We start from the raw sequence: 27,867 nt of genomic DNA on the forward strand, positions 1-27,867 counted from the left end.
AACCCGTGTCCCCTGCATTGGCAGGTGGATTCTTAACCACTGCGCCACCAGGAAAGCCCTTAAGTTTTATTTAAAAAAAAGTCTTATTGGAGTATAGTTGATTTACAGTGTTGTGTTAGTTTCAGGTATACAGCAAAGTGAATCAGTTACACATATACCCACTCTTTTTTAGATTCTTCTCCCATGTAGGTCATTACAGAGTACTGAGTAGCGTTCCCTGTGCTATACAGCAGGTCCTTATTAGTTATCTATTTTATGTATAGTAGTGTGTATCTGTCAATTATTATCATATTGAAAGTTATCATTCAAGATTAACATATAAATGCTTTGTGGATGATTTGCTGAGTCACATTTTATGTACCACTGCTCCTCTTCATCCACATAAATGGTTAAGTACGGATACAAAAGAACTGTGTTCGAAGCTAATTTTTCTTTCTAGAAGCTCAAACCCAAGTAGTGTTTTGGTTACATGAACTATAATCCTACTATATCATTAAAAACATAAACCTATTTCCTCAAAACATTTGGGTTAAGCACACAATCATGAGACTGTTATATTTTAAAATTATCTAAAATAACTTAGCTTGTGGGAGAACTAAAAACAAATCTACCTTTGAAAAATATTTATATTATCTTGAAACTTTCAGTTCTTATACATAGGAAAGGCACCCAGGGCTACTGTTTTTCCTGATTCATTTGACTGCTGAGAAGGAAAGGGGTAACAGAGTAAGCCTGAATATTTAACTAAGATATGGAATGCATGAAAGAAGGATAAAGGAAAAGTTGGATTTTATATAATCCTTAAACTAATAATCCACCAACTTTTCTCAAAAATTAGCATGGATTCTGAGAGGGAAGATTTCCAACGTAAAATCACATAGACATATCCTAAGCAAACAGGATGAAAGACAAGTAAATAGTATGGTACTAAGAAAAGAGGTGTTTCCTCAAAGCTCATAGGCAAGAAAGTTCTAAAACGAAGAGTGTTAGCGTAAACTATAGCACAAGTAAGCTTTGTCAGGGACATGTCTCTTCTCCTTTAGAAATGGGCTTTAGGATATCTGCAGAGACACTAGGAATGAAAAACATAACCTTTAAGACAATATTGAGTGTTTATAAAAATGAAGAAATTTTCAAAAGGGCAAAAACATACAGTTATAATAAATGCTTCAAGGAGGTTAAGGAACCAACATTCTAATTACAGGAAATTTGTCAATATTGCAAAATTACTATGATATCATCTTGAGATAAACTTGCTTTAAATAGAGTTATCTAGAACAAAATTATTTTTTAATACTGTTATTTTGACGTGTATGTTTTTATAACTTCACAAATCACGCTTTACCCAGTTTGGTTCTTTTCTTTCAAACTAAGGAACTGATCACAACGAATATCTTAAGTGATAAGTACAATAGGTCAACAGTGTCTATGGTTAGTGATTAGTTGCAAGGAAATTATGGCACTGTACCTAGTTTGGCTCAGGACAACCACGTATTGCTAAGATCAGTGTAAAGCAATGTCAAGAGTTGATAAGTGTAAGCATCAAGTGTTATTAATTTAAGGGTCTCAACTAAAATGAGGCACTGTCCTCAGGAACCGGGTGACTGTAAGTAGTTCACTGATTGGTGGTTGTATGTACCCTCTCTTATCTATCAAGAAAGGCTGAAAATGACTCAGTAGGTGATGTGTCTCTATAGAATCAAGACTCATATCCTTACAGATTTACACATAGATGTTAGTTCTTCTCAAGATCCAACTCCCATATTTAAAGGAAGAAAAAAATGACTGAGTCTATCTTAAAAGACTTCTAGAACCTCAGATTACTTTCCCACAGAATTCCATTTAAGAAACCTGTTTGTATAAAATCATTAAGGTGAATAAAACCAAATTATAATATGTAACGTTATCAAACAGGTTAAGGAATATATCGTTATCAAACACTATTACTGTCTAATGTCATTTGATTACACAGAAGGCTTTTCTTAAATGATTCTATTTTGTAAAAATGCACCTGTACTATTTTCCCATTGACCTGCTTCTAGACCATATACGACATGACACCTCTCTCTAATGGCCAGAGTTTCACATCTATACAACAGATTCATGAGTCTACTCTAAACAGGCTACGACGGAGTCCACCGCAGGAAAAGATTTGATTTGAAAATGTCTTACCCCAGATATGAGAAATACTTTGCAGAAGTCCAAAACCGGCAGAATCTGTAGAAAACTGGCAGCTTCCAGTGTGTCTTGAAGGTTGTCCATATTAAGAGAAAGCTTTGCAGTGTAAATGAAATCAATAATTTTCCTTAAACCGACTTTGCTCACGCCATGCAGCTTAATGCACATTAAATCTTGTTCTTTCATTCCACCTTAAATAAAAAGACACTCCATTAAATGACCGTGGATAATTTAATTAAGGTCAAACTCACTTCTGCTGCTAACTAGATATGATAAAATCAGGGAAATTTTATTCTGTGTAGCATTTGTATCAGAGTCAGGTTTCTGCATATTTTACAGTTAAAAGAGAGTATTTCAAAAAGGAATATCTCTATACTAATGGAGGTGGTATATACGATGCAAGTGCTTCCAAAACGTTCTCCTGTCACTTCAGATCTTTTGATGGATTAGAGATTCTATTAGTGGGGATTGTATTAGTCTCTGATGGCCCATTCAGATATGTGTCTGGGAAAGCAAAGCTATGAGATAAAGGTGGACAGAAGAATAAGAAAGGTACATCCGTTTTCCAGGTTAAAAAAGGGCCACCCACAACTGTACATACTGGGTGTCTATTCCTTTTGAAACTCTTTCATCTTGTAAAGACACTGACCAAAAGAACTGAATCTTCCTTTACCAATACAAGGATTTAAACACATATTTTTCATACTGTTTTAACGTGGAAGCAGAGTTTAGAAAGGCAAGCTACCTGTGAACATAGCCTTGAAGTAATCACTAGCAGAGGCCATCATGACTCTGTGCACAGGGAAGGCGTCATCTGTGTCCCCTGGCATCAGGGTCACGTCACAGAGCAACCCTTCAAGTCGGAGCTGGTCAAACCCCTACAACAAGAACATGAGATGAGCCGCTCGGCAAGGTAAAATGGGAATACAGATCTCTGTGTGCTAGAATTCTCCTGACGTATTAACGTGTGGGGAATATATTTGGAACATAAAGCCAGTAGAATAATGACTCAGAAGAAGAAAAAAACGGAACAGCTTACTTGATATGTGGCAATATATATTTAACTCACTGTAGAAAAAAGATAAGATTAATTTGGATTAAGAACAAATAAGGAAAGAGTATATACATTCACTTATTTATATAACCATTGGCTTCCACAGTATTTTGGAAAAAAAATTACCATGTACACTTGATTTTCCCATGTGCAGAATTAGTTCCAGTTTGTGAAGAAGGAAAGAGTTCTGGAGATGGATGGTGGTGATGTATGCACATTATGAATGTATTTAATACTGCTGAACGGTACACTTAAAAATGGTTAAGACGGTAAATTTTATGACATGCATATTTTATCACAATAAAAAAATGGAGAATAAAAAAAGATTTTTGCAAGATGGAGTCTGTAGTTTCAAAAATGGAAATGTACTGTTATAAAAAATCATGAAGATACTCATACAAATTACTTTTATTTATTTATTTATTTTAATATATACAGCAGGTTCTTATTAGTTTAATTTCTTTGTTTGTTTGTTTATTTATTTATGGCTGCATTGGGTCTTCATTGCTGCGCACGGGCTTTCTCTAGCTGCGGCGAGCAGGGGCTACTCCTCCATGCGGTGCGCGGGCTTCTCATTGCAGTGGCTTCTCTCTGTTGCAGAGCACTGGTTCTAGGCGCATGGCCTTCAGTAGTTGTGGCACGCGGGCTCAGTAGTTGTGGCACACGGGCTTAGTTGCTCTGCGGCACGTGGGATCTCCCCGGACCAGGGCTTGAACCCGTGTCCCCTGCATTAGCAGGAGGATTCTTAACCACTGCACCACCAGGGAAGTCCTACAAATTACTTTCTAATAATATAATGTAATATAATAATGTAATACAACAAGAACTAATAGCAAGGATTATTCTATCCCCTTCTTATTTTAATGACCCCAAATAAAACTTTTATTTAAAGTCATGTTTCATGGATTTAAGAAGCAAAAGGCACGACATACTGAAGAATGCAGTTTCAGAAATAGTGACCCTGCACATATGTATAATATAAATCTTAGTCTAAACATCTTCTCGTCATAATTTTTAAATTGCTTTTTAAAGAAAATGCTTGAATCTACAGAACTAGAACTTCAAAGAGATAATGTGATCCAGCCACTTTCTCTCTGGAGAGAGATATAAATATTTTTATTCCAAAAATATTTATACATTATACATATACTTTAGAACAGGATTATGTATCACATTTTCCTCTCTCCAACAGTGATTGACATATGTTTTCGTTCACAAATATCAACTCTTTCACAAATGCCCCTTTTCCTTTGTAAACACAAACATTTCCCCACCCCCGCGCCCCCTCAATATTTTCCTTTTTCCATTGCTAAATCATCTCCTGTTCCTGTTATTTAGAAAAGTAGAGGTAAAAAGAGATGTGCATTTTAGGGAACTATTTTCATGGAGAAGGTAGGAAGTGGCTTTTGGAAAATTCACATATGGAGCCTAAATTGCAGTAAGTTTAAGGGGATTGCCTTTCAAACGTAGGTGAGCATAGGAGAACTGGGAAGTCCTGAATGCGACCACTGGGGCGGGGGATGGGATGGCCAAGCCACTGGGGAGGAGGGAGCCATCAGGGAGAAGAGCTGAGGGACTAGGATGCTTGAATTCCCCAGTGCTTGGCACATAGTTGGCACTTAACAAATGTTCAGTTAATGTTTGACCAAACAAACCAGACTTTACCCAGAAGCCACCACTTGGTATTAAAAACAACAACAACATGTAGAACTTGAATTCTGTAACAAGCTAACTAGAAACCAGGAACTTTATTTGTGAACCTACTCTCAATAATAAAATAAATTGTGCCTAGAGTGCTTATTTGTGGTAAACCGTGCAGGCTAAGATGAGAGAAGAGGAATTGAACCAGGGTTTGGGGGGAAAAGGTTGGCTCCCAAGGGCTTGGCTTTTTTCTCCTTCAGATAAATTTCAGGTTTAAAAAATTTAGATATATGTTTGTTGTAAAAGTACAGAAGGATAAAAATTGAAAACTAAAGTCCACCTCTTCTACTTACTAAGAGTAACTACTGTTAACAGTTTAGTATATATACTTCCAGGCCACTTTCTACACATATGCGTATAGGAGTTTTTAAAGTAGGATACTACACTTACTGTTATGCATCTTTTTTTTGGGGGGGGGGGTCCTCCGGGCCGCACAGCATGCGGGATCCTAGTTCCCCAACCAGGGATAGAACCTGCGCCCCTGCAGTGGAAGCGTGGAGTCTCAACCACTGGACCGCCAGGGAAGTCCCCTGTTCCGCATTTTTAAAATTCACCTGAGCGCGTAACACGGACAGCCCTCTGTCTCAGTACACACAAATCCACTTCATTCTTTTTAGTGAATGCACAGAATTTCATGGGGTATGGGGCCTACCATAATTATTCATCCATTCCTCACTTTTGGTCTCTCAACTTTTGCTATTACAAGCAATGCTGCAATGATCTTCCTTGTACATGTACTTACTTGTGTGAGTAGATCTGTGGGAGATATTCCTAGAAGTGGAATTGTCGGTTTAAACAATATATACTTTTAAAGTTGTAATAGCTACTGGCAAGTTAAAGCATATAGTTTATCTTGGGAAATTTATCATACCTTGGGTACTGGCAAAAAAGAGAGATGTCAAGATACCCATCAGATGAAACTAGGTACAGTATGCCGCCTTACTTTATTTTTATTCAGCAAATAACTTTTGAATCTTCCTCTCTAAGGTATATGTAGATAATATCTTTGAAAGGCAATCATGGCTTCTTCAGTCAAAAGCAATGATTGTATCTAATCAGTTATTTTCTTCCACTAAAAAAAAACCCAAAAACCTTCTCGGCTCATTTGCTGGCCCTCCTGCCTTTAAAATATTCCTACAAATATTTTACACTGAGAATTGAGGAATGTCAGTAGGCTTCTTTCCTACTATTTATTATTCCTTCTTTTCCCCTTTGAAAAAAGGCATGGCTAATGTTTCCTGCATCATTACCTGTGTCATTTCTCATTTGGTCCATATTCCATTAAAACTGCTTGTTGAGGTTTGTATTCAATCTTTAAAATCTCGACAGTTCAGCTAAGACACCAGGAGCTTTTACCCTCTTCACAGATTTGATCATTTTGCTTCCGTTTGCACTATTAAAAAAAAAAAAAAATCCTCTAACCATTCTCAGTATAATCTGGCGTCCCCACAGAAAGGAAGCTGAGGCTCCTAGACCACTTTTATCACATTCTGAGTATTTTCTATCCTAAGCTTAATTTATCTACCTTTGGCAAGTTGTCTGCTTTTGAGAGGTTTTGCATTTGTTTTCACCGCATGTAAAGTAGTTTCCCTTTCTATACATTTCATAACCTTTATTTTCAAATGCACAAATAATCCCACTATCCAATTCCATATTTGCTAATTTTATCCCTGATTATTGCCGTCCTTAACCAAATAAGATCTGTCAATTCAGACTGTTTTCATACAGACCTAAATATCTTGTTTGCATGTTGTTATCTGTACTATCCCAGCTGTGTCTAAAGAGAAAAAAACCAAAGTTCCTTTACAACATACTTTGTCGTACAGAAGTACACAGTCGTTTTTCTAAACAACTTTTATACTCGAATCTTGTGAAGAATGTACACATGAAAAGAAGTGGGGTGGGGGGAACTTCACTGGTGGTTAAGACTGCACCTCCAATGCAAGGGGCGCGGGTTTGATTCCTGGTCGGGGAACTAAGATCCCACATGCTGCGCAGCGCGTCCAAGAAAATATAAAAATAATAAAAAATTAAAAAATAAAAATAAGAAAAAGGGGGGTCATTCTCTTCCACAATTCTCATCTGCCCTCTGTACGTCTACCTTTTGCTTTCACTGTTATAATCTTTCCCCCTATTTAACTCTAGGAAGATTCTTGAAGATACCTTGCACACTTAAAATGTGTCCTTTTATTATAAAATCATTTTCTTCCACCAAATTTGTACTGATTCCTCGTGCCAGAATTCTATAAACATTTTTGTCTATTTCTGCATGCTAATCCACGATACACAGATACAGCTGTGTTTTATGCAAAATTGCTCAAAGTTTCCCATTAGTCTTTTTGGAGTGTCTTTAAACTGTTTCTACTGCTTTAAACTCAACTTCTTTCTAGCTCAATCCTTATCTTAGTTCTCTATTTTTCTATTTTTTCTGAGCCTTGGGTTCTATTTATGAGGGGATTGTTGTCTGTTCTCAATTTCTTTACTCTATTATTTCCCTTTCCCTCTTCTATTAACATCCCCATATCTTCTTTTTTTATTTCTTCTTCACATCCTTTTAGGGAAAAAATAAGCATTAAAAAAAAAGGTTCTTAAAAAAAAGGTTCTTCTCTTCTCTGTAGTAAATTTACCTAATATATCAAAACTTCAAATACTATTAAATAGAGGGAGGTACATATGTCATACTCTGAAGGACTGAAACATTTTAAATGAGTTTGATAAATTTTTAAATGGTCACGATAAAACAGAGGAGGGTATGCACTGACATTACACAACTATAATATAGAAACCTGATGAGCTACAAATAATGTATACCAAAAGTTGGTTGGATGTCAACAGCTTTCAAAATAAATATAATGCTACTGTGGAAAAAAAGGTAGACTGACACTCTCAGGTATTAAAAAGTAATCTGATAAGCAAATCTTTCCACTAAATTCTGCATTGGCAATAACTTACTAGCAGATTCTATCTAGTTTTGATCAGTGTAATTTTGAAAAGGAAGTGGAATAAAAAGGAAATGCATCCTAAGAAGAGCAATAAAAATTATTAACGTTAAAATTGTTTTATGAACAAAGATTAAGGAACTAAAAGAAGAGAAGGTAGAGGAATAGGTTTACTCCAATCTTTAAGTAAATGTAATGTACTTGATCAAAGCAATACCACAGTCATGTTTTTATGAGACACTGTTCATTTCACTCAGAGGACAGAAAAGGAACAGATATTAATTAAACTCTATTCTCATTATATAACACTGCTTGGAGTTTAAAAACTGCTAATGGTTTTCTATCACTGCATTATATCATTACATAAGGCTTTAAAGACTTCTCTAATCTGGCCCCAACTCAACTGTTCAACCTTATTTTTCATTATTTCCCTAAGTATGCTGACCCATCTTATCAGGTTGTTCTCCAGACTACCTCATTGGTAAAAACCCAGGCTTACTCCTTTTCCAGTACCTTTATTTATGCCAATTTATTGTGCTAAATTATGCTATTTTATTCTATTTTTCACATAGCATATCCCTCAAAGCCGAGTTCAAATTTGACCTCCTATGTAAAGCTATCTCTAACCAAATCTTTAAAAGACTTAGGCATCTGGAGTCTGTAATTAAACTTAGCATTTAATTACAGCTGACCCTTGAACAACATGGGTTTGAACTGCACAGATCCACTTACATGTGAATTTCTTTCAATAGTAAATATTGATACTACAGTACTACATGATCTGTGATTGGCTGAGTCTGCAGATGCGGAACTGCAGATACGTAGGGCCGACTGCATGGAGGGCTGGCACTCCTAACCCCCGCGTTGTACAAGGGTCAATGTATAGCCCATAGATTTCTGTTTCCAGCAAAGATGAAGTAACAGGGAGTGGATTTACCTTACTTCTCTTTTTTTATTTTTTTATTTTTTTTACCTTACTTCTTGAAACAACTCAAAATCAGGCAAAATATATAAAAAATAATAGTTTCAGGCTGGATGAAGGAGAGGATCTGTGAAAGAGGAGGAACAACTTAGCGGAGCCCCATGATTGTTTATGGCCTGGAGTTTCCAGAGGTACAGGGAGTGGGAACCCAGGCGAAGCCCAGCATTTTCCCAGGGTTGAGTGTCTTAGGGCAGCTAGGTTTGTAGGGCAGAATACAAGAGGGGAGCTCTGCACAGAGAGAGGGCTATGGAGATCTAAAAACAATCCCCCCTCAAGTACATAGATGAGTACTGATGAGTGCATTTGTCTGGGGCAAAGAACCACCTAAAAGGAGCACAGGGAACACTCTTCAAGGTTCACCAAATGCTGGAAACAGATCCTATTCAAACCACAAGACTGGTAACCTCATAATGCTAGGGCTTTGGGTAAAGAACTCAAAAGGATTTGTCTCAGTACTGGGAAAAAGTTTGCTCTAGAATAAGTGTGAGGTTCCACCTCACAAAGCTTAAAAATAAATAGAAAATACGTTAATGAAAACAGAAGAACTGGGGAAGAAATCAGAATGGAAAGTACCACCAAACTCATGGTGAGTCCCCACCCTACTCCCTACTTTTCCCCCCAGTGTACCCGAGCCTGGACTTAAGGCATCATATAACCTGGAGGCAGTCATCTGGGAGCAGACTAAGAAAGCTCTACTTCTGGCTGGAAGAGCAAGAAAAGGGATTCTGAAAGCTCACAGGGAGTGGAGAAAGATCCATTTTACTTTTTTTCCCTCTGTTTTCCTCTGAGCCCCAATCCCCGGGCAATTCCAAGGCACTGGTGGCAACAGTGACAGTGGTAACAGTGGTGACAGCAAATTCCTAAAATTCTGAGAGGAATCTTTTTTGATCAGATGAAGCCCCAGCTTTCAGGCCAGAGGACCATAAGGAGAGCCCTACAGAACTGGAAAGTACTGGGGAGATGGTGGAGACGGAGGGTCAGGAAAAAGAGACCCCACAAAGTACCACACCATGGAATACTGCTTAACAATAAAAAGGAATAGACTATTGATACACACAACAAAGTAAATGGATCTCGAAGATATTACACAAAGTAAAAGAAGCCACTCTCAAGAGCTCACAGACTGTATGATGTCATTTATATAATATTCTCAAAAGACAAAAACACAGTGACAGAAAACAGATCAGTAGTATCCAGGGCTTAGAGGTAGGGATAAGTGTGACTACCAAGTGTAACAAGAGAGCATGTTAGGATAATAGAACAGTCCTGCATCTTAATTGTGGTGATGATTACATGAAACAGTATATCTATGAAAACTCACATACGTATAGATCAATTAAAAAAAATCAGTTTTACTGTATGTTAGTTAAAAATAAAAAGTAAAAAGATGGCAAAAGATATGCCAAGCTAACACGAATTAACAGAAACCTGGCATGACTATAATATGAGACAAAATAGATTTCAGAGCAAAGACTATTATCAGTCTGATGAAAGATCTCAGCTTCCTCAAGAAACTAGAAAGAGCAGAGCAAATTAATTCCAAATTAAGCAGGAGAATGGAAATAATAAAGATCAAAGTGGAGATGAATGAAATATAAAACAGAAAAATAGAGAAATGTTTAAAAAGCAACCAAAAAGCTGGTTCTTTGAGAAGATTCATACATCTGATAAAACTCCAGCCAGGCTGATTAGGGGGAAAAAAATGGAGAAAATACAAATTATCAATAACAGCATTGAGAGAGGTGATATCAGTAGAGACTCTACAAATATTAAAAGGATAACAAGAAAATATGAACAACTGTATGCCCATAAATTTGACAACTCAGTTGAAATGGACAAATTCTTTGAAAGACACAAGCTGCTAATAATTATTCTAGAAGAAATAGATAAACTGAGTAGCCATCTATATACTATAAAACTGAATTTTCACTGGTTAATTCTACCTTACATTTAAGGAAGAAATAACACCAATTCTACAAAAACAGATCCAGAAACTTAAAAGGCGGAAACATGTCCCAATTCATTCTACAAGGCCATTATTATCCTACCAAAACCAGACAAAGATAATCAAAGAAAACTAAGACCAAAGACCCTCATGACCATAGATGCAAAAATTCCTACTGTTTTAGCAAATCAAATTTAATAATATATAAAAAGGATAATACATCATGAGCAAGTGGGGTTTGTTCCTATAATGCATGGTTGCTTTAGCATTCAAAAATCAATTAATTTAATTCACATTATTAATAGACTAAAAAAGAAAAATGATAAGATCATCTCAATAGGTGCAAAAAAGCATTTGACAAAATCCAACATCAATTTCTGATTTGAAAAAAAAAAAAAACAACTCTCAGCAAACTAGGAACAGAAAGAAACTTCCTCAAATCTATACCTAACCTAACATCACACTTAATGGTGAAAGAATGAATGCATTCCCCCTAGTATTAGGACAAAGCAAGAATGTACACTCTGATCACTTCTATTCAACATTTTTCTGGAGTTTCTACCCAGTGCAATAAGGCAAGAAAAAGAAATAAGAGGCATCAGACTGGAAAGGAAGAAATAAAACTATCTTTATTTATAGGCAAAATGGTTGTCTATGTAGAAAATCCTAGAGAATCTACAAAAAAGTTTCTAGAACTAATAAGTCAGTCTTTCAAGGTTGCAAGGTACAAGATGAATAATCAGTAACAAACAATAGTTTTATATACTAGCAACAATCAGAAATTGAAAGTATGTATTTGAGCATATTTAACTCTCGGTTGGTATGCACTGGTCCTCTCTATCACTTAAAACATGCTAAATATCAAAACAACAAAAAAACTCATTTGAAAGAGCAGGGTAATAATACACTAAAGTGGCCTAAAAGGAAAGGTGGTAGACTCTCTTCCAACTTATATACTAAAGATACACACTCAAATGGAAGTGCCCCCAAGAAAGTATCCCCAAGTATCCCCAAGAAAGTATCCCCAAGTATCCCCAAGTAACCCTGAAGAACTATCCCCAAGAAAAATTATATATTCATTCCTCTATATTCTAGGTGACATTCAGGAAACTAAAATAAAGAAATAAAAAGTATCATTTTAATAAAAACTTCAACAATCTGGATTATTCAAGCTCTTCTTTTATAAAATATAACTTATTCTAAAATCGCTATGCCTTTCTTATGTTAGTAATATATTTTAAAACTTGTTTATCTTATGATCATAAAACTTTTAAATAAGGTACAGTTCATCAACATGACACGATCAGCAACCCAAACGTTTACCTTAGGATAAGTATTTCATGAGGCTAGCCCACTGGAAAGCAATGCAAGTTAATTTGTATAGGCTCTTGAGAAAAGCCATTTCTTTAGCAGTCTATTACATAGATAATAACTTGAGACAATACAACCAAATCTGTCATTGACTTTACAACTAAAGTTGGACAGAGAAAATAAATAGGTAAAATGGAGGACAGTATGGAAGAGCAATCTGATAGGCACCAATCTTAACATGAGAAAATATCCATTAGGCGTCTAGACATCTGGAGCCGGGAGGCATTTTCAAGCTTGACAGGCTGGAACACGGTACTCTACTTATGGCCTCCTTGTCCTAACAGGGATGCTTCCAAATGGCAGTTAACATTTTTTCTCTATGGTCCCCCCATTCACCCCCATTTTGACAGGGGAAGGGAAGAAGGGCAGGCAGGCATGAAGACACTCTGTGTAATTCTGTTATTTCTATTAAGAATAAAATCTTTACTGTATCATTCGTGCCAAATTATCTTTTAGCCTTTAATATATCTTTTTATACTTATATTCAGTGAAAACTTAATATTTAAAGACATTAAAAAGAGAAGAGATTTTAGAGCAAGATTAGAAGAAATACAAATTTACATTTAGAAAACCTGTGTTCAAGTCCTGGTTTTTGTCCCTTAGTGGGCAAGTAAATTTGGGCAAACCTTCTAACTTCCCTGAGCTTCAGTTTCCCAATCTATAAAATGGGGACAATAATTCTTGCCTTTTCTACCTCACAAAATTGTTTCACATATTAATGAGGCAAGCATATGTGAAAGTGACTTATAAGTGCTATCCAAATTCATTTATACCATAAACAATATCAATAAGAGCAGTAAAAAGCATTGAGTACTTCCTCTGTGCCAGGTACTGGGCTAGGCTCTTTATATGTATTATCCCTTTCAATGCTAATAATAATATTAATAAATAACAATAATTATAATCTATTGACATTTATTAATCATTCACCATGTGCCCCAGCACTAGATCACACGCAGACAGAAACAACAAATTAGACTCTAGATCTTGCGGATCTCACTGATAGGTGATATTGATGGGCTAAGAGGGGGGTAAAGCAGAAGCTGTTAACTCTGCCTAGGTTACACAAATTCCAGCTTTAAAAGGCATTGAAATTAGCTGTCAGAAGAACAGATCCATGGGAGAAACTGTTTTCAGACGTCTCACTCTGCAGAATTACCCACTGCATAACTGTAGTGGGAAGAATGTGAGTTTAGGCCGAAACTGGAATTCCAGTTTTACCGCTTACCATTTAAGATGGATCATTATGAATAAATAGGGGTTTACCAGACCAGGAAATTTAAGTAAGGGCATTCCAGGGAGAAGGGATGAGTACAAAGGCACTTAAGTGTAAAAGAATAACATATTTTAGAGAATAATGAAAAATCAGAAGTCTTCCAGAAATTTGCCTTGACTATCTGTCCCATTAACTCTACTAAGGTAGAGCAGTAGCAAAGATCATATGGTTGAATGGATAAAGGATTGAAGATTGGCAGAGTAGTTATGGAAGGCCAATAAGGGGCCACAAAACTGAAGGTGCTGGGAGAAAATACTTGCAAATCATGTATCTGCTAGGGGATTTGTGTCTAGAATACATAAAGAACTCTTACCACTGAATAATAAAAAGATAAATAACTCAACTAAAAAAATGGAGAACTGACCTGAAGAGACAGTTCTCCAAAGATGATATACAAATGGCCATAAGCAAAAATGAAAAGATGCTCAATATCATTAGCACTCAGGGAAATACAAATCAAAACCGTGAGATACCACTTCACACCTTCTAGTATGGCAATAATCAAAAAGATAGATAACACATGTTGGCAAGAATATAGAAAAATTGGAATCCTCATACTTTACGGATGGGAATGTAAAAATACAGTCACTTGGGAAAACACCCTGGCAGTTGTTCAAAAGATTAAACAGAATAATATATCACCCAGCAATTCCACTCCTAGGTTATATACAAAAGATAGATGAAAACATGTCCATACAGACACTCACACACGAATGTTCACAGCATGATTATTCACAATAGCCAAAAAGTGGAAACAACCCAAATGTCCATGAATGGATGAATGGATTTTTATAAAAGTGGTATATCCATACAACGGAATATTATTTAGTCATGAAAAGGTAAGAAGTACTGATGCATACTATAGTGTGGAGGAACCTTGAAAACACCATCCTAAGTAAAAGAAACCAGTCACAAAAGACCATATATTGTATAATTCCATTTACATGAAATATATAGAATAGGTAAAACTATAGAGATAGATGATAGTAGACTAATGATCGTCTAGGGTTAGGAAAGGGGTTGGGGGTAGATGGGGAATGACTACTAATGGATACATACAAGGTGATAATATAGATGAAAATTAAAGTTGTTACTTTAAAAAAATGAAGATGCTAAGAAGGGTATGATTTGATGAATCACCATAGGATGGGGTTTAAAAGATGTTAACAACCTGGGATAACAGGGTGAAGCCAAAGGATGGACGTTTTCCATGAGAAGTAACCACAGTTGTAGCAGTAGTAAAGGAGTGAGGGAAGTGAAATAATTCTTGATTTCACCAATTACTACTTAAGCAAACCCTGGTTAATCTTCCTTACTTGAGTAAAAAGTATTTTGCACTGCTAACTCCATCATGAATTCTCCTGGAATTTGTTCAGAATTCAAGGAATTCAAGCCTATCAGGTATCAAAATTATTTCCAGGCACTTTCTTTGACAGCCTAGTTTCCTGAAGCCTATTCAGTGGAGACCGTCTGCTGGAGCAGATCAAGCCAACCAGATGGACACCTTCTTTGGCACACCCATCACTTCCGATCAACATTTCCTCTGACACCTTCCCTGTTTGGCTCAAATGGAAGGAAAATAAGTGGATATTTATTATGCACCTTACTTTCCCATAAATTGTCACATTTAATCCTCACATCCACTATGCACATTACCGATAAGGAAACTGGCCCGTAGGGGATAAAGACTTTCCCAAAGTCACATAACTAGCTGGTAAGTGGTAAAACTAGGATTCCACTTTTAGCCTAAACTCATGTCCTTCCCACTGTAGTTGTGCACTAGGGTATCCTTCAAAGTGAGACTTCTTTAAATAGTTTCTCCCCATGGCTCTGTTCCCCTGACAGCTACTTTCAATGCCTTTTGAAGCTGGAGCTTGTGTGATTGCTAATTTTAAAACAATGATAACATTTACACATTAAACACTTCTCTAGCTTGTTCCCTCGACAACCATACACCTAAGACTAGATACCAAAAAAACCCAGTCTCTGTTGGTGCTTGGACTTAAAAAATCTCAGTTAGTGAGAACATAATTTTTAATAGACTTTTAAAGAGAGCATACAATGTTTTTCAATAGCAATATGGAGTGGTACCTCTACACCACCACAGAAAATATTATAACCTAAAAAATCAGTTGAAGAAAGAATGAACTCTCGGGTTACTTTCACATCTCCATTCCTACCACCAGCCTAGACCAACAAAGGCCAAGCTAAAACGTGACGGAGCTAAGGGTTCTAAGACCCAGCTACAACTGTTTGGTCACCATTATATTTTTTAAATTACACAGGTTAGACACAAAAATATTTCCATAGTAAAAAAAATTAAACAGTGCAGGATTACCCAGAGCAAAAAGTGTAAGACATCATTCACCAGCCTCCCTAATGTTTCCAGACCTTTTGCTATGCATTTACATGCATGTATATGTATACATATTGTATATTATTTCTACAAATAGACAGGATTATACAATATATATTGCCCTGTTACTTTTTTTTAAGCAGCTTTATTAAGATAAAACTAACATACCATACAATACACCCATTTTTTTTTTAACTTATTATTTTATATTGGGGTATAGTTGATTAACAGTGTTGTGTAAGTTTCAGGTGTACAACAAAGTGATTCAGTTATACATATACATGTATCTATTCTTTTTTAAATTCTTTTTCCAATTAGGCTGTTACAGAATATTGAGCAGAGTTCCCTGTGCTATACAGTGGGTCCTTGTTGGTTATCCATTTTAAACGTAGCAGTGAGTACATGTCAATCCACCCATTTAAACTGTACAATTCAGTATATGTACAACCATCTCCACAATCAATTTTAGGATATTTTCATCACCTCAAAAAGAAACCCCGCATCCTTTAGCTATCATCCTTATATCCTCTGATTTTCTCCAATTCTGAGGAATCACTAGTCTATGTTCTCTGTCTCTGTACATTTCCCTATTCTGCAAATTTCGTATGAATGGAATCATATAAAATGTGGTCTTCGTGACTAGTTTCTTTCACTTAGCATAATGTTTTCCAGGTCAATCCATGTTGTAGCTTGTATCAGAACTTCATTCCCTTATATAGCTGAATAATATTCCATTGTGTAGCTATGCCACAGCTGTCCTATTATTTTTTCATTTAATATTTCCTTTCCATTCAGTACACACAGATCTAGCTCACTCTTTTTAGTGACTGCACAGTATTACACAGTTCTGATGCAACATAATTTAAGTAACCATTTCCCTATTGATGGACATTTAAGCTATTTCCAGTGTGTCCCCATTATAACAATAACTTGTAATCTCCATATGATACATAGGCAGAAAGGGAGAGGCCATCTCTCTTGGTGGAAAAAGGACCCTGCCTCTAGAACAGTGGTTCCAAAAAGTATGTTCCCTGGACCTACAGCATCACCTGGGAACTTGTTAGAAATGCACATTTCTGGGCCCGACCCGCAGAGTTTTTGAATCAGAAACTCCGAGATGGGGCCCACTGCTCCCTGTTTAACAAGCCCTTCTCCTTGTGATTCTGATATGCAATAAAAGTTGAGGACCACTGTTCTAAATCTCTTTGACTGCACTGCAGTGGCTTTCATTAGTTGGTGTAAGGTAAACTTTAAAAATTAGCAGGACCACAAAAATTGGCTTTAACACATGACTATGGTCATGGATAGGGCAGAAGTATAGTGGAGGGGTAAGTGAGTTTCTATGTTTCTTTAGAGAAAGTACCTTAATATAACAAAAAACCTCTTCCTTTCATGCTTTTCCTAACTGTTTGACCCCTTATTCTCTTCTTCCCGTAATCTTGTAAAACCAACAATTAAACCATTTACATAAACTAAGATACCAGGAGATGGGAAGCTTCTCCTTCCTGACCCTCTCATTTCTGTTGATGATATGATGAACCATAAAACCCAGATCCCATTAGAATTGAAACATTGGAAAAATGAGATTTCAATGAATCACAGATGGGAACTAGAAGAAAATTTAGAAATCTCCCACTCGAGAGTCATAGTTTGGAGATAAGGAAAATGAATCCCAGAGAAATTACATGACACAGCTAGGCCACACAGCAAGTGCAAGCCTCTTTCTCTCATTATGCTATATACTATACTATATACTATATACTGCTGAACTATCATGGTTCTTGACCAAGGATATGCGTTCGTACCAAATTCATCTGGGGAAATTTCTTTAAAAAATATATTTAGAAGGATTTATTTTCCTTAACTTACTAAGCTGAGAAGACTGATATAATTTGACTATATCTAAAAGGAATTTATGGACATCAAGCATTATACTATTGCTCTCTAACTCAGCAACACCCACCGAGGTCAGGGAGTGTCCACAATAGTCAGAAGTACTTGGACTGCTTATCCCTATGTTAAACAGCTCCACATTGCAGGGTTTTGGTGTTCTTTTGCCTTTCTATTGTTTTTCTGTCCTCTCCTTTGATGTCAGTTATTACTTCTTGCATGTATCAGTGTGTTTGCGTCCAGCGGCCCTCACCCCTACTCCCATGCCTACAATTGCCAATGTGAGTTGAGACACCAAATAAATACGATCTTGAGAACTATGATAAAGGTGATGGGAAAATAGGTTGTGAGGGAGGAACTAGAAAATTTAATATGGGGACTTTGTGATATTTACCTTGGCTGAGACGTAATGAAAAGTCAACGTTGCCAGACACAACATTCTGTAAGAATGTGGCATGAGAGCAAGACCTCCCTTACACAAATGAAACAAAGAATGAACTCAGAATTTTTTTTAACATCAGGAAGGTATGCAGTTCTTCCCCCCTCAAGGTTTCTCCTCTATTTGTTTGCTCTTTGTTTTTTTTATTAATAAACTTTATTTTTTAAGAGCAGTTTTAGGTTCACAGCAAAACTGAGCAGAAAGTACACAGAGTTCCCACAAACCCCCTGTCCACACACAGGCACAACCTCTCCCACTAGTGACATCCCACACCACAAAAACCCTGGGTGGTTTTTAAAGCTATGAATAATGCAACAGTGAGATTACCTGTAACACCACAGAACTGTGGGTATTGCTGGTAAAGATGCGTGTGGTTCCTGCCTTGGAAGACTGCAAATGGGAGGAGAGGCCCATTTCGCTGCTTCCAAGGGACAATTTCATGTGTTGGTCTTCCTCTTCCACTAGAGATCTGAAAAGGTTTTTAAATCAGAAAGAAAAACAAATGAAAACTTGTCATATAATTCACAACTGGATGATTTAGAGAAACAGTCACTCTCTGATTATGTGCCAATCATCTGACTATGGAATATACTGAATGTTGTTTCACTGTATTTTAGGCTCATACCATTCTACATCATAGAAGAAATAGATACATATTTGTAAAAAGCTTTCCAAGGTCAGAAGAGATAAATGGGAACTGAGAAGTCAACTAAAAGCTGGCTCAAAACTATAATTACAAAGGGTTCGCTTTTCTAGTGCCAGAGTAATTGTTTTGGTATTGGGTTGTTTAGGTAGCAATACCATCAAATTGTGTTATTCACAGTTAAAATTACTTTGGAATACCTACTTTTAGAAAGATAAAAATAATATTTATCATTTATTGAACAGTCACTATATATCAGGTATTTGCCAAGAAATTTACACACATGATCTCATATAATCCTCAAAACAATCCATTGCAACAGGTATTACTAGTATCTCCTTTTTATTAAGGGTAGGGAAAGTGAGCTACAGAAGGGTTAAAAATTACTTACCTAAGGTCACAAAGTTATTAAAGGGACTGGACCAGGATTTGAATCTAAGTTTAGTCTGTTTCCAAACTCCAAAGACCCCGTAAGTAAAAGTCAAAGATTAACTGTGGTATCCTAATACATTACTTCCTCTTGTGTTACTATAGCTCTAATCAACCCCAACTGAACAAAAAAATTTACACATGAAATAATTCCTTTTTCTAGCAGTATCTCTCACTAAATAATCACTTGGGATTATTTAGCTAAACAGCTACAGTGTAGTGGCCTTTTCATCTTCCCAAACAAACAAATAATAAAAATAATAAACGTAAGCTATGCCCATGTATATATCACATTAGCAATTTTTCAGGGACCATAAAAAGCATTAGAGAACCTGTAGTCAACTTGTAGTTAGTTTCACGGAGAAAGTGGCGAAATAATAGTTAAAGGCCTCAGGTTACACTAAAAATTGACCATCGTGGTACAACCTTTCATTATTCCTTAGACTAGGCAGACTTGTGTTTCCTTAAGTATACAGTGCCAAGACTGTTTCTGAATCACCTGAGAGCAGGGAGCCCCATGGTTCTGAACGGGTTTGTGCATTCATGATGGGCAGACTGCTAAAATGGACATTAAGAAGGGAGGAAGAAAGAATGGATTTCCAAGTGCTAGAGCTCTGCCTTTTTCCTATTTATTTCTAACTTCCCGAAGGTTGAATGATTGGTTTCTCTAACTTGGCTCTATCCAACACCATAAAGATTTCACCTTTTCCCCTACCATACCTATAATCTAAGTTGATCAGTTTTAATAGGAAAAAAAGTTTTACGACCATACCATACTTTTAACAAAGATCCTGCTTTTTGAATTTCAACACCAACCAAATGGCTTTAAATCCTGCAATAATTAGCAAAAATCCTGGCCTTAAGGGTGACGTCAATTCTTCTTAACGATATTAGAGCCATAGTATAACCAAAAAACGAATTAATAATATATAACCATGTTTTATTCAACTCTCATGGATATTTAATAAAGAAGAGAATAATTTAAATAAGATTTTAACAAGCATAAAAGAAAATGAATATAGTTTTCCACTAGCTTCAGAAATAGCTTTTGAAAAGAAATTATATACATGATATATAGCATACATACATTTGCAGACACTTTTAACCAGCTTTCGCAGACAGACATTTAATTACAGAATCAAATGGGAAAGTGGGAAATAGATTGATGGTGACTGGTATCCCTAACCAGAAAATTTCCCTTCATCCAGAATTATTTTAATGGGACATTCAAGCAGAATGTTTCATTAGTTTCTGTATTCCCTGCACAGAACCTGGCACATGAGAGGTTTAATATATGTCTTCTGAATGAATACAGAATCTCATTTCTGTGGATCATTCCAGAGACATTTCTTTATCATGCGGTGCTTTAAATGACCGTCAATTATCATTTTACAGAACCACAGATGTAAATGGGACAGGAGTAAAGCTGAAACCGCACTGCCCCTATGACACATCCTGGAAATTGTTTGTTTTTTTTTTTTTTTTAAATAAACTATAGATCACAACTTGTTTCCATGTCATTTGTCTCTTGCTCTTAAAATCGAAAGGCAGAATATAAAAATGCAGCCTTTTCTTGGCAAGATAATATGTCTGGCTTTCTAACTAATTACTTCAAAAGCTAAAGAAGTCTCCACTAAAATCATCTTCTTCATGACTTCTTATCAACATCTTTTGACTTTTTAACATTCAGAACACTCCCTATTATTTCTGCCTCAGTAACAGCACATGTCATGTCAACCCCCTCAGCAGATTCAATATTCCCTTCGATCTCCTTTTCATTAAGTCTATTGACTGGATGTGAAGAGCATTGTTCTTCAACAGTGCAAGGAGGTGAAACCTCTCTGCAAACTCCAAGCCACAATGACACCAAACTATCCTTAAAGGAATGATTATCTGAGTAATTCCAAGAACAAATAACATTTTTAATCTTATCCTTTTCTAAGTCATATGGTTGAAAGCAATAAAAGGAGCAGTGGTTCTCAGTGCGGGGAGGGGCATCAATGTCTGGAGACACTTTACGTGGTCGCAGGGTAGGGGGGCGTTGCTACTCTCATCTAGTGGGATGCTGTTAAACATCCTACAATGCCCAGGAAAGGTCTCCAAGGCAAAGCTGTGCTCAGGCAAAAATTTCAAGAATGCCAAGGTTGAGAAACCCTGGTACAGAGGGATTAACCTCCTCAGGACAGATTTTCTAAAGAAATTTCATGTCCTAAATAACTTCCCAGTCTGAGAGTTAACTCCATGAGGTAATGCTGGCAGTCAGAAACACAGTAGGATTATTAATTACCACTAACTCCTCCAAGACTGCCTAATAATAGAATACCTCTGCTCTCCTCCAGTCCGTCAATTTGAAAAATCAACTGTTTACAGGCGATAAGTAGATAATAGCTTTGAAGTTTATAAGATAATTATGCAGAAAGGCTTTTGTCCTATGTAAACCCATGGAAGAATAATTCCTAAGTCGGCTTTAAACAACTGTTATTTGGAGAGAAAAAAAACAACAACAACAAAAAAACAATTGTTATTTGGATTCACTTTTACATGCCAATTTAGAATCAAGCAAACTCTGTCCAAATAGTCCTATTTCATCAAAACTGTAGAATTATTCATGGGAGAGATTGTGTTCATCAATTTTCTTTTGAAAAATTGAATCTTTTTCTTCCAGCGTCTATATATTGCTACCACACCATTCCCGCCCGCCCCACTACCGCTGGACACATCTTATTTTGTAAACAGTGACCAACCACAGAGCATGAAAGCAATCTTTCACAAAGTGTACATGAGTCACTCAACTGCACTTGCTCAAAGAGAACAATTACTTTTTCGAAGAGCACTAGGTAGAGAGGGAAGCACTGCCTGATGGTCTTACTGAAAGCTCTGCAAAGCTGGTCAAACCAAACATACATAGACTGTGGCATTTCTTTGTACTACTATTTGAAGACAAAGGAAATAGTCTAAGCAATTGTCACATGTTAACAGGGTGATACTAACATTGTAATGTTGCCTCAAAGCCTTCCATATTTAAAAAATTACCCCAAGGGAAACAGGTGTAAATGACATAGGGACACAATTCATAAATATAAAAGTACAAATGATTAACAGATAGAAAAATGTTCAACTCCATTAGTACTCCAGAATATGCAAATTAAAGCAAACCTGTAAACTTATAAAAGAGTAGAGTAGGAGAAATACTCTCAAAATTGCTAGTGCAAACATATATTAAGCCTCTGCCATCTGCATGGCATTGTTCACTCATGGATTTTTTAATGAAAAATTTTAAATCATCAAATGTACAAATTCTTTTCCTTTTTACACTGAACATCATGACAATAAAGGATTGTGTATTACTGGTGGGTGGGCTGCAGCAAGAGTGTTCTGTCAATCTGGTTCAAATATGTTTTCTACAATGAATAGTTCTGTACAGGTAATAGTTTGGTAGATGTTCTATGAAGAACCGTGTACTTAGAATTCACTATAGCAGTCGGGTTGGTTGGTATGCCATATGGGGAAGGGAAGAGTATCTCATAATTGCATCATTTGGCTCCAAAGCCTCAAAGAGTCTTAGGACACTCATCAGTCTCAATAAAACATGCCGATAGGATACATGCACTTGCAGAAAAAACATACTGCCCAAGACTATCAGAATACATGTCAAGTTGTTCCCTTTACTTTACTTGTTTTTACTTCTGAGGGTAAAAAATAAGTGAATCAGAGAAAAACCAGAAAGGTAAAAGTATATCGATGCCTTTAACTTTTCTCTCTTTAGTTCCTGATCAGTTTGACAGCACTTCTTGCTTGTGACTATTACATTACAAAGTGGTTAAACCTGACAATGTATGTAATTCTAATAACATAATGCCACTGTAACAAAAGAACAGGGGTTTCTGAGTTAGTGTCAAAAGTATTATTCAAATACTGCAGTTTCCCAGAGTAATAATATTATTCTAACTGAAAGTCAGCGCCAGTGGGTTGGTGTGCAAGAAGAGCAACAATAACAAAACAAAACAAAAATAAAAGTCATGAATGGTGTAACAACACAACAAGTCAGGTTGGTTAATCAAGGCACTGACTCATGCTTTACCACCCGTCCCCCAGAAAAATAAAATACATATTTCTCACACTCACAATTTAAAAAGAAAATCAAGAAAAAGGCTTTCTTCAAAGAAGAACTCCCCCGCCATTTGTTTTTCTGCTCTGAAACAGAGAAGTGTCTGCTAGCCGCAGCATTTGCTAAATGAAACATTTCTTGCTATAAAGTTGCATTGGCAGGTGGGGGAAAAATTCAGCCACCTGTTCTCACATTCATTTGAATTTGAGTGCTAAATCCGTCAAGGTATTTCCTTCCCCCATGAGAAATAAATTAAAAACTTAAGATGGTATTAGTCATTTCCCATTGATTTTTCTATAGATTCAAAGTATGCATTCTGCATTGAATTCTAAAGATATTAATAATCTTCCTACCACACAAAATTTAGAATCAACTCTCCTTCACCCCTCCCATCAAAAACTGAATGATACACACACGCACACACACACACACATATACACATTCTCTCAATTTCCATTAAGAATAAAAAGGAAGTGTTTTTAAAAATAAGAAGGAAAATTTCCAATTCATGAAGTAAGTTAATATATATAAAATAAGCCTGGTATTTTCTTTAAAAGAAAAACACCTTAAAACCTAAAATATTTAAAGATATGTCCCAGGAATTCCCCGGCATCTAGTGGTTAGAACTCTGCGCTTCCACTGCAGGGGTCCTTGGTTCAATCCCTGGTCGGGGAACTAAGATCCCACAAGCCGCACGGCAGGGCCAAAAATAAATAAATAAATAAACTGCTTTAAAAAATAAAAAAATTAAAAATAAATAAAAGTAAAGATTTAAAAAGATAAAAAAATAAAGATACGCCCCAACTAAAATGACATTTACGGTATCATTGTACAAGGAAATCATAAATATCATAGCAACTTCTCTCTTTTTTTTTTAACATCTTTATTGGAGTATAATTGCTTTACAGTGTTGTGTTAGTTTCTGCTGTATAACAAAGTGCATCAGCTATACAGATACATACATCCCCATATCCCCTCCCTCTTACATCTCCCTCCCACCCTCCCTATCCCACCCCTCTAGGTGGTCACAAAGCACCGAGCTGATCTCCCCGTGGGAGCAACTTCTCTTAAGAAGGCGTAAATTAATCGCTATTTAAGAAACTATGGAGAACGTGTCTCCTCAACAAGGTGTTTGCCTGAAAGAAGTCAAGAAAAGATAAAGCTTTGGTTAGTTATTTGTATTTTTTAATGACATAAGTATAAGTACATTATTGTCAACTTGCAATAAATCTGCTAATGGAAATCTTTAGCATAGATGATATAAAATAGCTGCTAATCTTTCCGAGGCTTTCTTTTCTGCTGCAGCTATATACCAGAGCCCACAAAAGAGAAAAAAATTTCAAGGTGATAGGGTCAGACTGTAAAATGATTTTCCAAAGTAAAGAAGCTTCTTTATATGCAAATGTCTGTCACATTTAAAATAAAATCACATTAATAAATAGCTGATGGCAGTTTTAACATAGGAATAAGATCATCTACCCAGCACCTGCTGTGTACTAGGCAGTGTGCCAGACACGTTCTCTATGCTACTTAATCCTCATAACAATCCCATTTTAAAGACAGGAAACTGAAGCTCAGAGAGTTTAAGGCCTCACCATGAATCTGGTAACTATGATTTGAACCTGAGTCTGATTCCAGAGACCAAATTGTTCCCATCACACCAAGCCTAAAAAATGTAAAATAGCAGAGTAGAGGCCATAAAGCAATCAACGTTTCAGTGTTTAACTTATAAACATGAGGAAGATCTCAGAGAGGCACATTCTGTTATAGGGAAGCAATTTGTTGGTTGAATTACTTCAGTCTAAAATTACCCACTTTTACCACTACTTCCAAAACAACAATACCAATGCTAAAAATCTCTCATGCCATTCTCCCAACACATCTGGGGTCAGGAGGGAGCATATCCTAGGATATAACTCAGATCAGATTCAGGGAGAACTTGACATTACTGATACCAACATTTAAAAGAACAGATTCTGAATTCCAAAGCCACCCATCGCCATCACAGAAATAGCACTATGACACAGATGAGGGAATTGGGCTAAACAAATGGAATGACAAATGATAGTCCACTCTAACAGGATGAAAGTTAATTATCCAAACCATAAAGCATTTGCATTGAATACCTCAATCCTGTCCCTGAAACACTTTCAGATCAATGTTTGCTCCTTCTATCTACCATATTTCAAAACTTTAGTCTTCCTTCATCTTTTAAAATTCATATACCAATTAAACTACATCAAGTCTCATGCATCTAGACTAGAAAATTCTACCGTTTGGAAGCTTGGTTTATATACTATTTCTCATTCTTTACATTTCTCATAATATTTGGATGAAAGATATAGATAGATAGATGATAGATAGATAGATACATGAAGCAGAAATACAAGAGTATAATCTATAAAAATATTGAATCACTATGTTGTATGTACACCTGAAACTAATACAACATTGTAAATCAACTATACTTCAATTTTAAAAAAATGAATTCTAAATGTTGATTCCATACCTACTATATAAAAAAAGCTAAGTCGAAGTCGAAGCTCCCTTGCCTTAAGGAGCCATATAAGGTGAGCAAGTACACAAGTGGTAGTGGTGGGAGAGAGAGAGCAATACGGACGTGTAGGTTGGGGGAAACAGCACGGACTCCCATCACCGTCAACAGTCCCCTTCCCAGTGCACAGAGGAAATAGTTATAATCCTCTGAAAGGACGTCCCCTGCCCCCCTACAGCCAGCGCCAGCCTGGCCGTTGAGAAGTCTGAGCTATACCTGAGGTCAGGAGCATGCCTTCTCCTTCTTCTATCCCCAAATGAAGAAACTGGAACAGGAGCTCCAACACCCAGGCCACCTTTCTATAAAGGAGCTTTTTGCTCCCAGAGGACTTATATTAACCAAGGTATCACTTTATTCCTATTATCTGTAGCTCACCGACTTTGAAATTTGACTATGGTGCCATAGTGCGTATCAATGGAAAAGTGTTATTACTAAAGAACTGGGCTTTCACTTGCCTAAAATTTCAGTTTATTAAATATTCAAACATCCAAGTTATCCAATTTTAGAGTTTATTATAAAGGCAGATTCCACAAACTCAAAACCAATCAGAAATCACTGAGACAAATCTCTTTGGGAACAGGAGGAATCATTAATCAAGTGGTAAAAATCCAATCCTTTTCTGTCTTTTCTGAATTTCCTAGTTATATTCAGCTTCGCCAAAGTCAGTAATTCATGACCAGGTCTTAAGGGAATGTTTATTTTTCTTTTAAAAGGAAACATGATAAAAAAAAAAAACAAAGAGTAAGACTTTCCAACTTAAACGTAATAGCCAATTGTACTCCATGTTTTAAGAATTATAATTGGCAGCTCTACGAGTCCCACTGATTCTGTCTTCAAAGCCTGTAATAAATGTAACAAATCTCACCCTTGATTTTGCAATGACCTAGCAGCATCTCGAATTATTTCAATGAATGTATCAAACCATTCATTTAAATATAATGTTTAATATGATTTAATCACACCGATGTTTTAATATGACAGCCAATATTTTTAAGACAGGGGAAGGTAATACAAAAAGAGAAATCAAAGACAGACTCTACACCCAAAGAGTCACACGAAGGATAGCTCTCTCAAGTTTGTTTCAGACGTGGAGCTTGGTGAAGCAAAAAGTCTAATTTTAGTACAATTTTTCATATTAAAATTATTTTCCATTTTGTACATATTTGCCTCACCATTAAGGTTTTTTTCAAAATAAAACTTAGCTCTAAGACTTTAAGTTATCCCTCTTGTACAATGCTTACCATAAAGAAAAAAACCATTCCTGACCTTAAGTTCTTAGGTTGTTAGAAAATGAAAGAAATCTTGACAGTCACTTACAGCTCGCTCACCTATCTACACATTCAGGCATCATATTCTAAGAGCAGAAAGGCAGAAATGACTTCTGATTTTTCTCCTGAAATGCCATCAGGAGCCTGCACTTTGACGACAGTCCTAGAAAACTATTTTAACTAAGATCGCTATAATGTGCAGTTCACTATCACAATGCAATATCATGATCTAGCTACAGACGGCTCTGCTGATGTGAGTAACAAAAATTGCTCTACAAAAATACTTTTATAAGATTTTGTCCATCGTACAGCAACACTAAGGAAGGAGTCCTTTGCATAAAGTATTTATGTACCATGACTATGTTTACCCCAAATATTAAGTATTCTTGATAAAATTGGTAAAGACTTCCTGAAAGGGAGACTGGTTATTTATTTTTTTTGAGGGAGTAGATGCAAATTACAATTCATTGAGGAGTTTGCCACTTTGGGGGAAAGGTGTTTCTTTTTAGGAACATTATGGCCTCTGGCTTCAAGAAAGTTTGTGTTCTTGGGTGGAACGCAGAAAGGGTAGAGGCAGACCACATTATTTAAACAACATGACAGTAGGCATCCAGGACTCACATTTCCCAGTCATCTAAGTGGGAATTTTGAATAGAAGCTAATTGGAGCATTTTCAGACTGTGTATGTGTTTTGCAGAGCGATCTATGAATTGTGAAGTAGTAATGAAGTACTG

At 36.3% G+C, this 27,867-nt stretch overlaps 1 protein-coding gene across 3 annotated transcripts in view; it reads right to left on the minus strand.

The window, feature by feature from the left end:
• The window catches only part of KLHL13 (kelch like family member 13), a 180,914-nt gene that overhangs the window by 20,068 nt on the left and 132,979 nt on the right, over positions 1 to 27,867 (minus strand). For 2 of the 3 annotated variants that reach the window (XM_068533286.1, XM_068533285.1), the window contains exons 3-5: positions 18,459 to 18,600; positions 2,924 to 3,056; positions 2,173 to 2,369 (exon numbers count right to left, since the gene is read on the minus strand). In XM_068533286.1, coding sequence (XP_068389387.1) covers positions 2,173 to 2,369; positions 2,924 to 3,056; positions 18,459 to 18,600 — 472 coding nt within the window. Of the gene's footprint in view, positions 1 to 2,172; positions 2,370 to 2,923; positions 3,057 to 18,086; positions 18,110 to 18,458; positions 18,601 to 27,867 lie in introns of those variants that run through there. The other variant, XM_068533287.1, reaches the window with a different exon arrangement.

Source organism: Eschrichtius robustus, chromosome X, assembly GCF_028021215.1.
Source record: "Eschrichtius robustus isolate mEscRob2 chromosome X, mEscRob2.pri, whole genome shotgun sequence".
Taxonomy (NCBI): Eukaryota; Metazoa; Chordata; class Mammalia; order Artiodactyla; family Eschrichtiidae; genus Eschrichtius; species Eschrichtius robustus.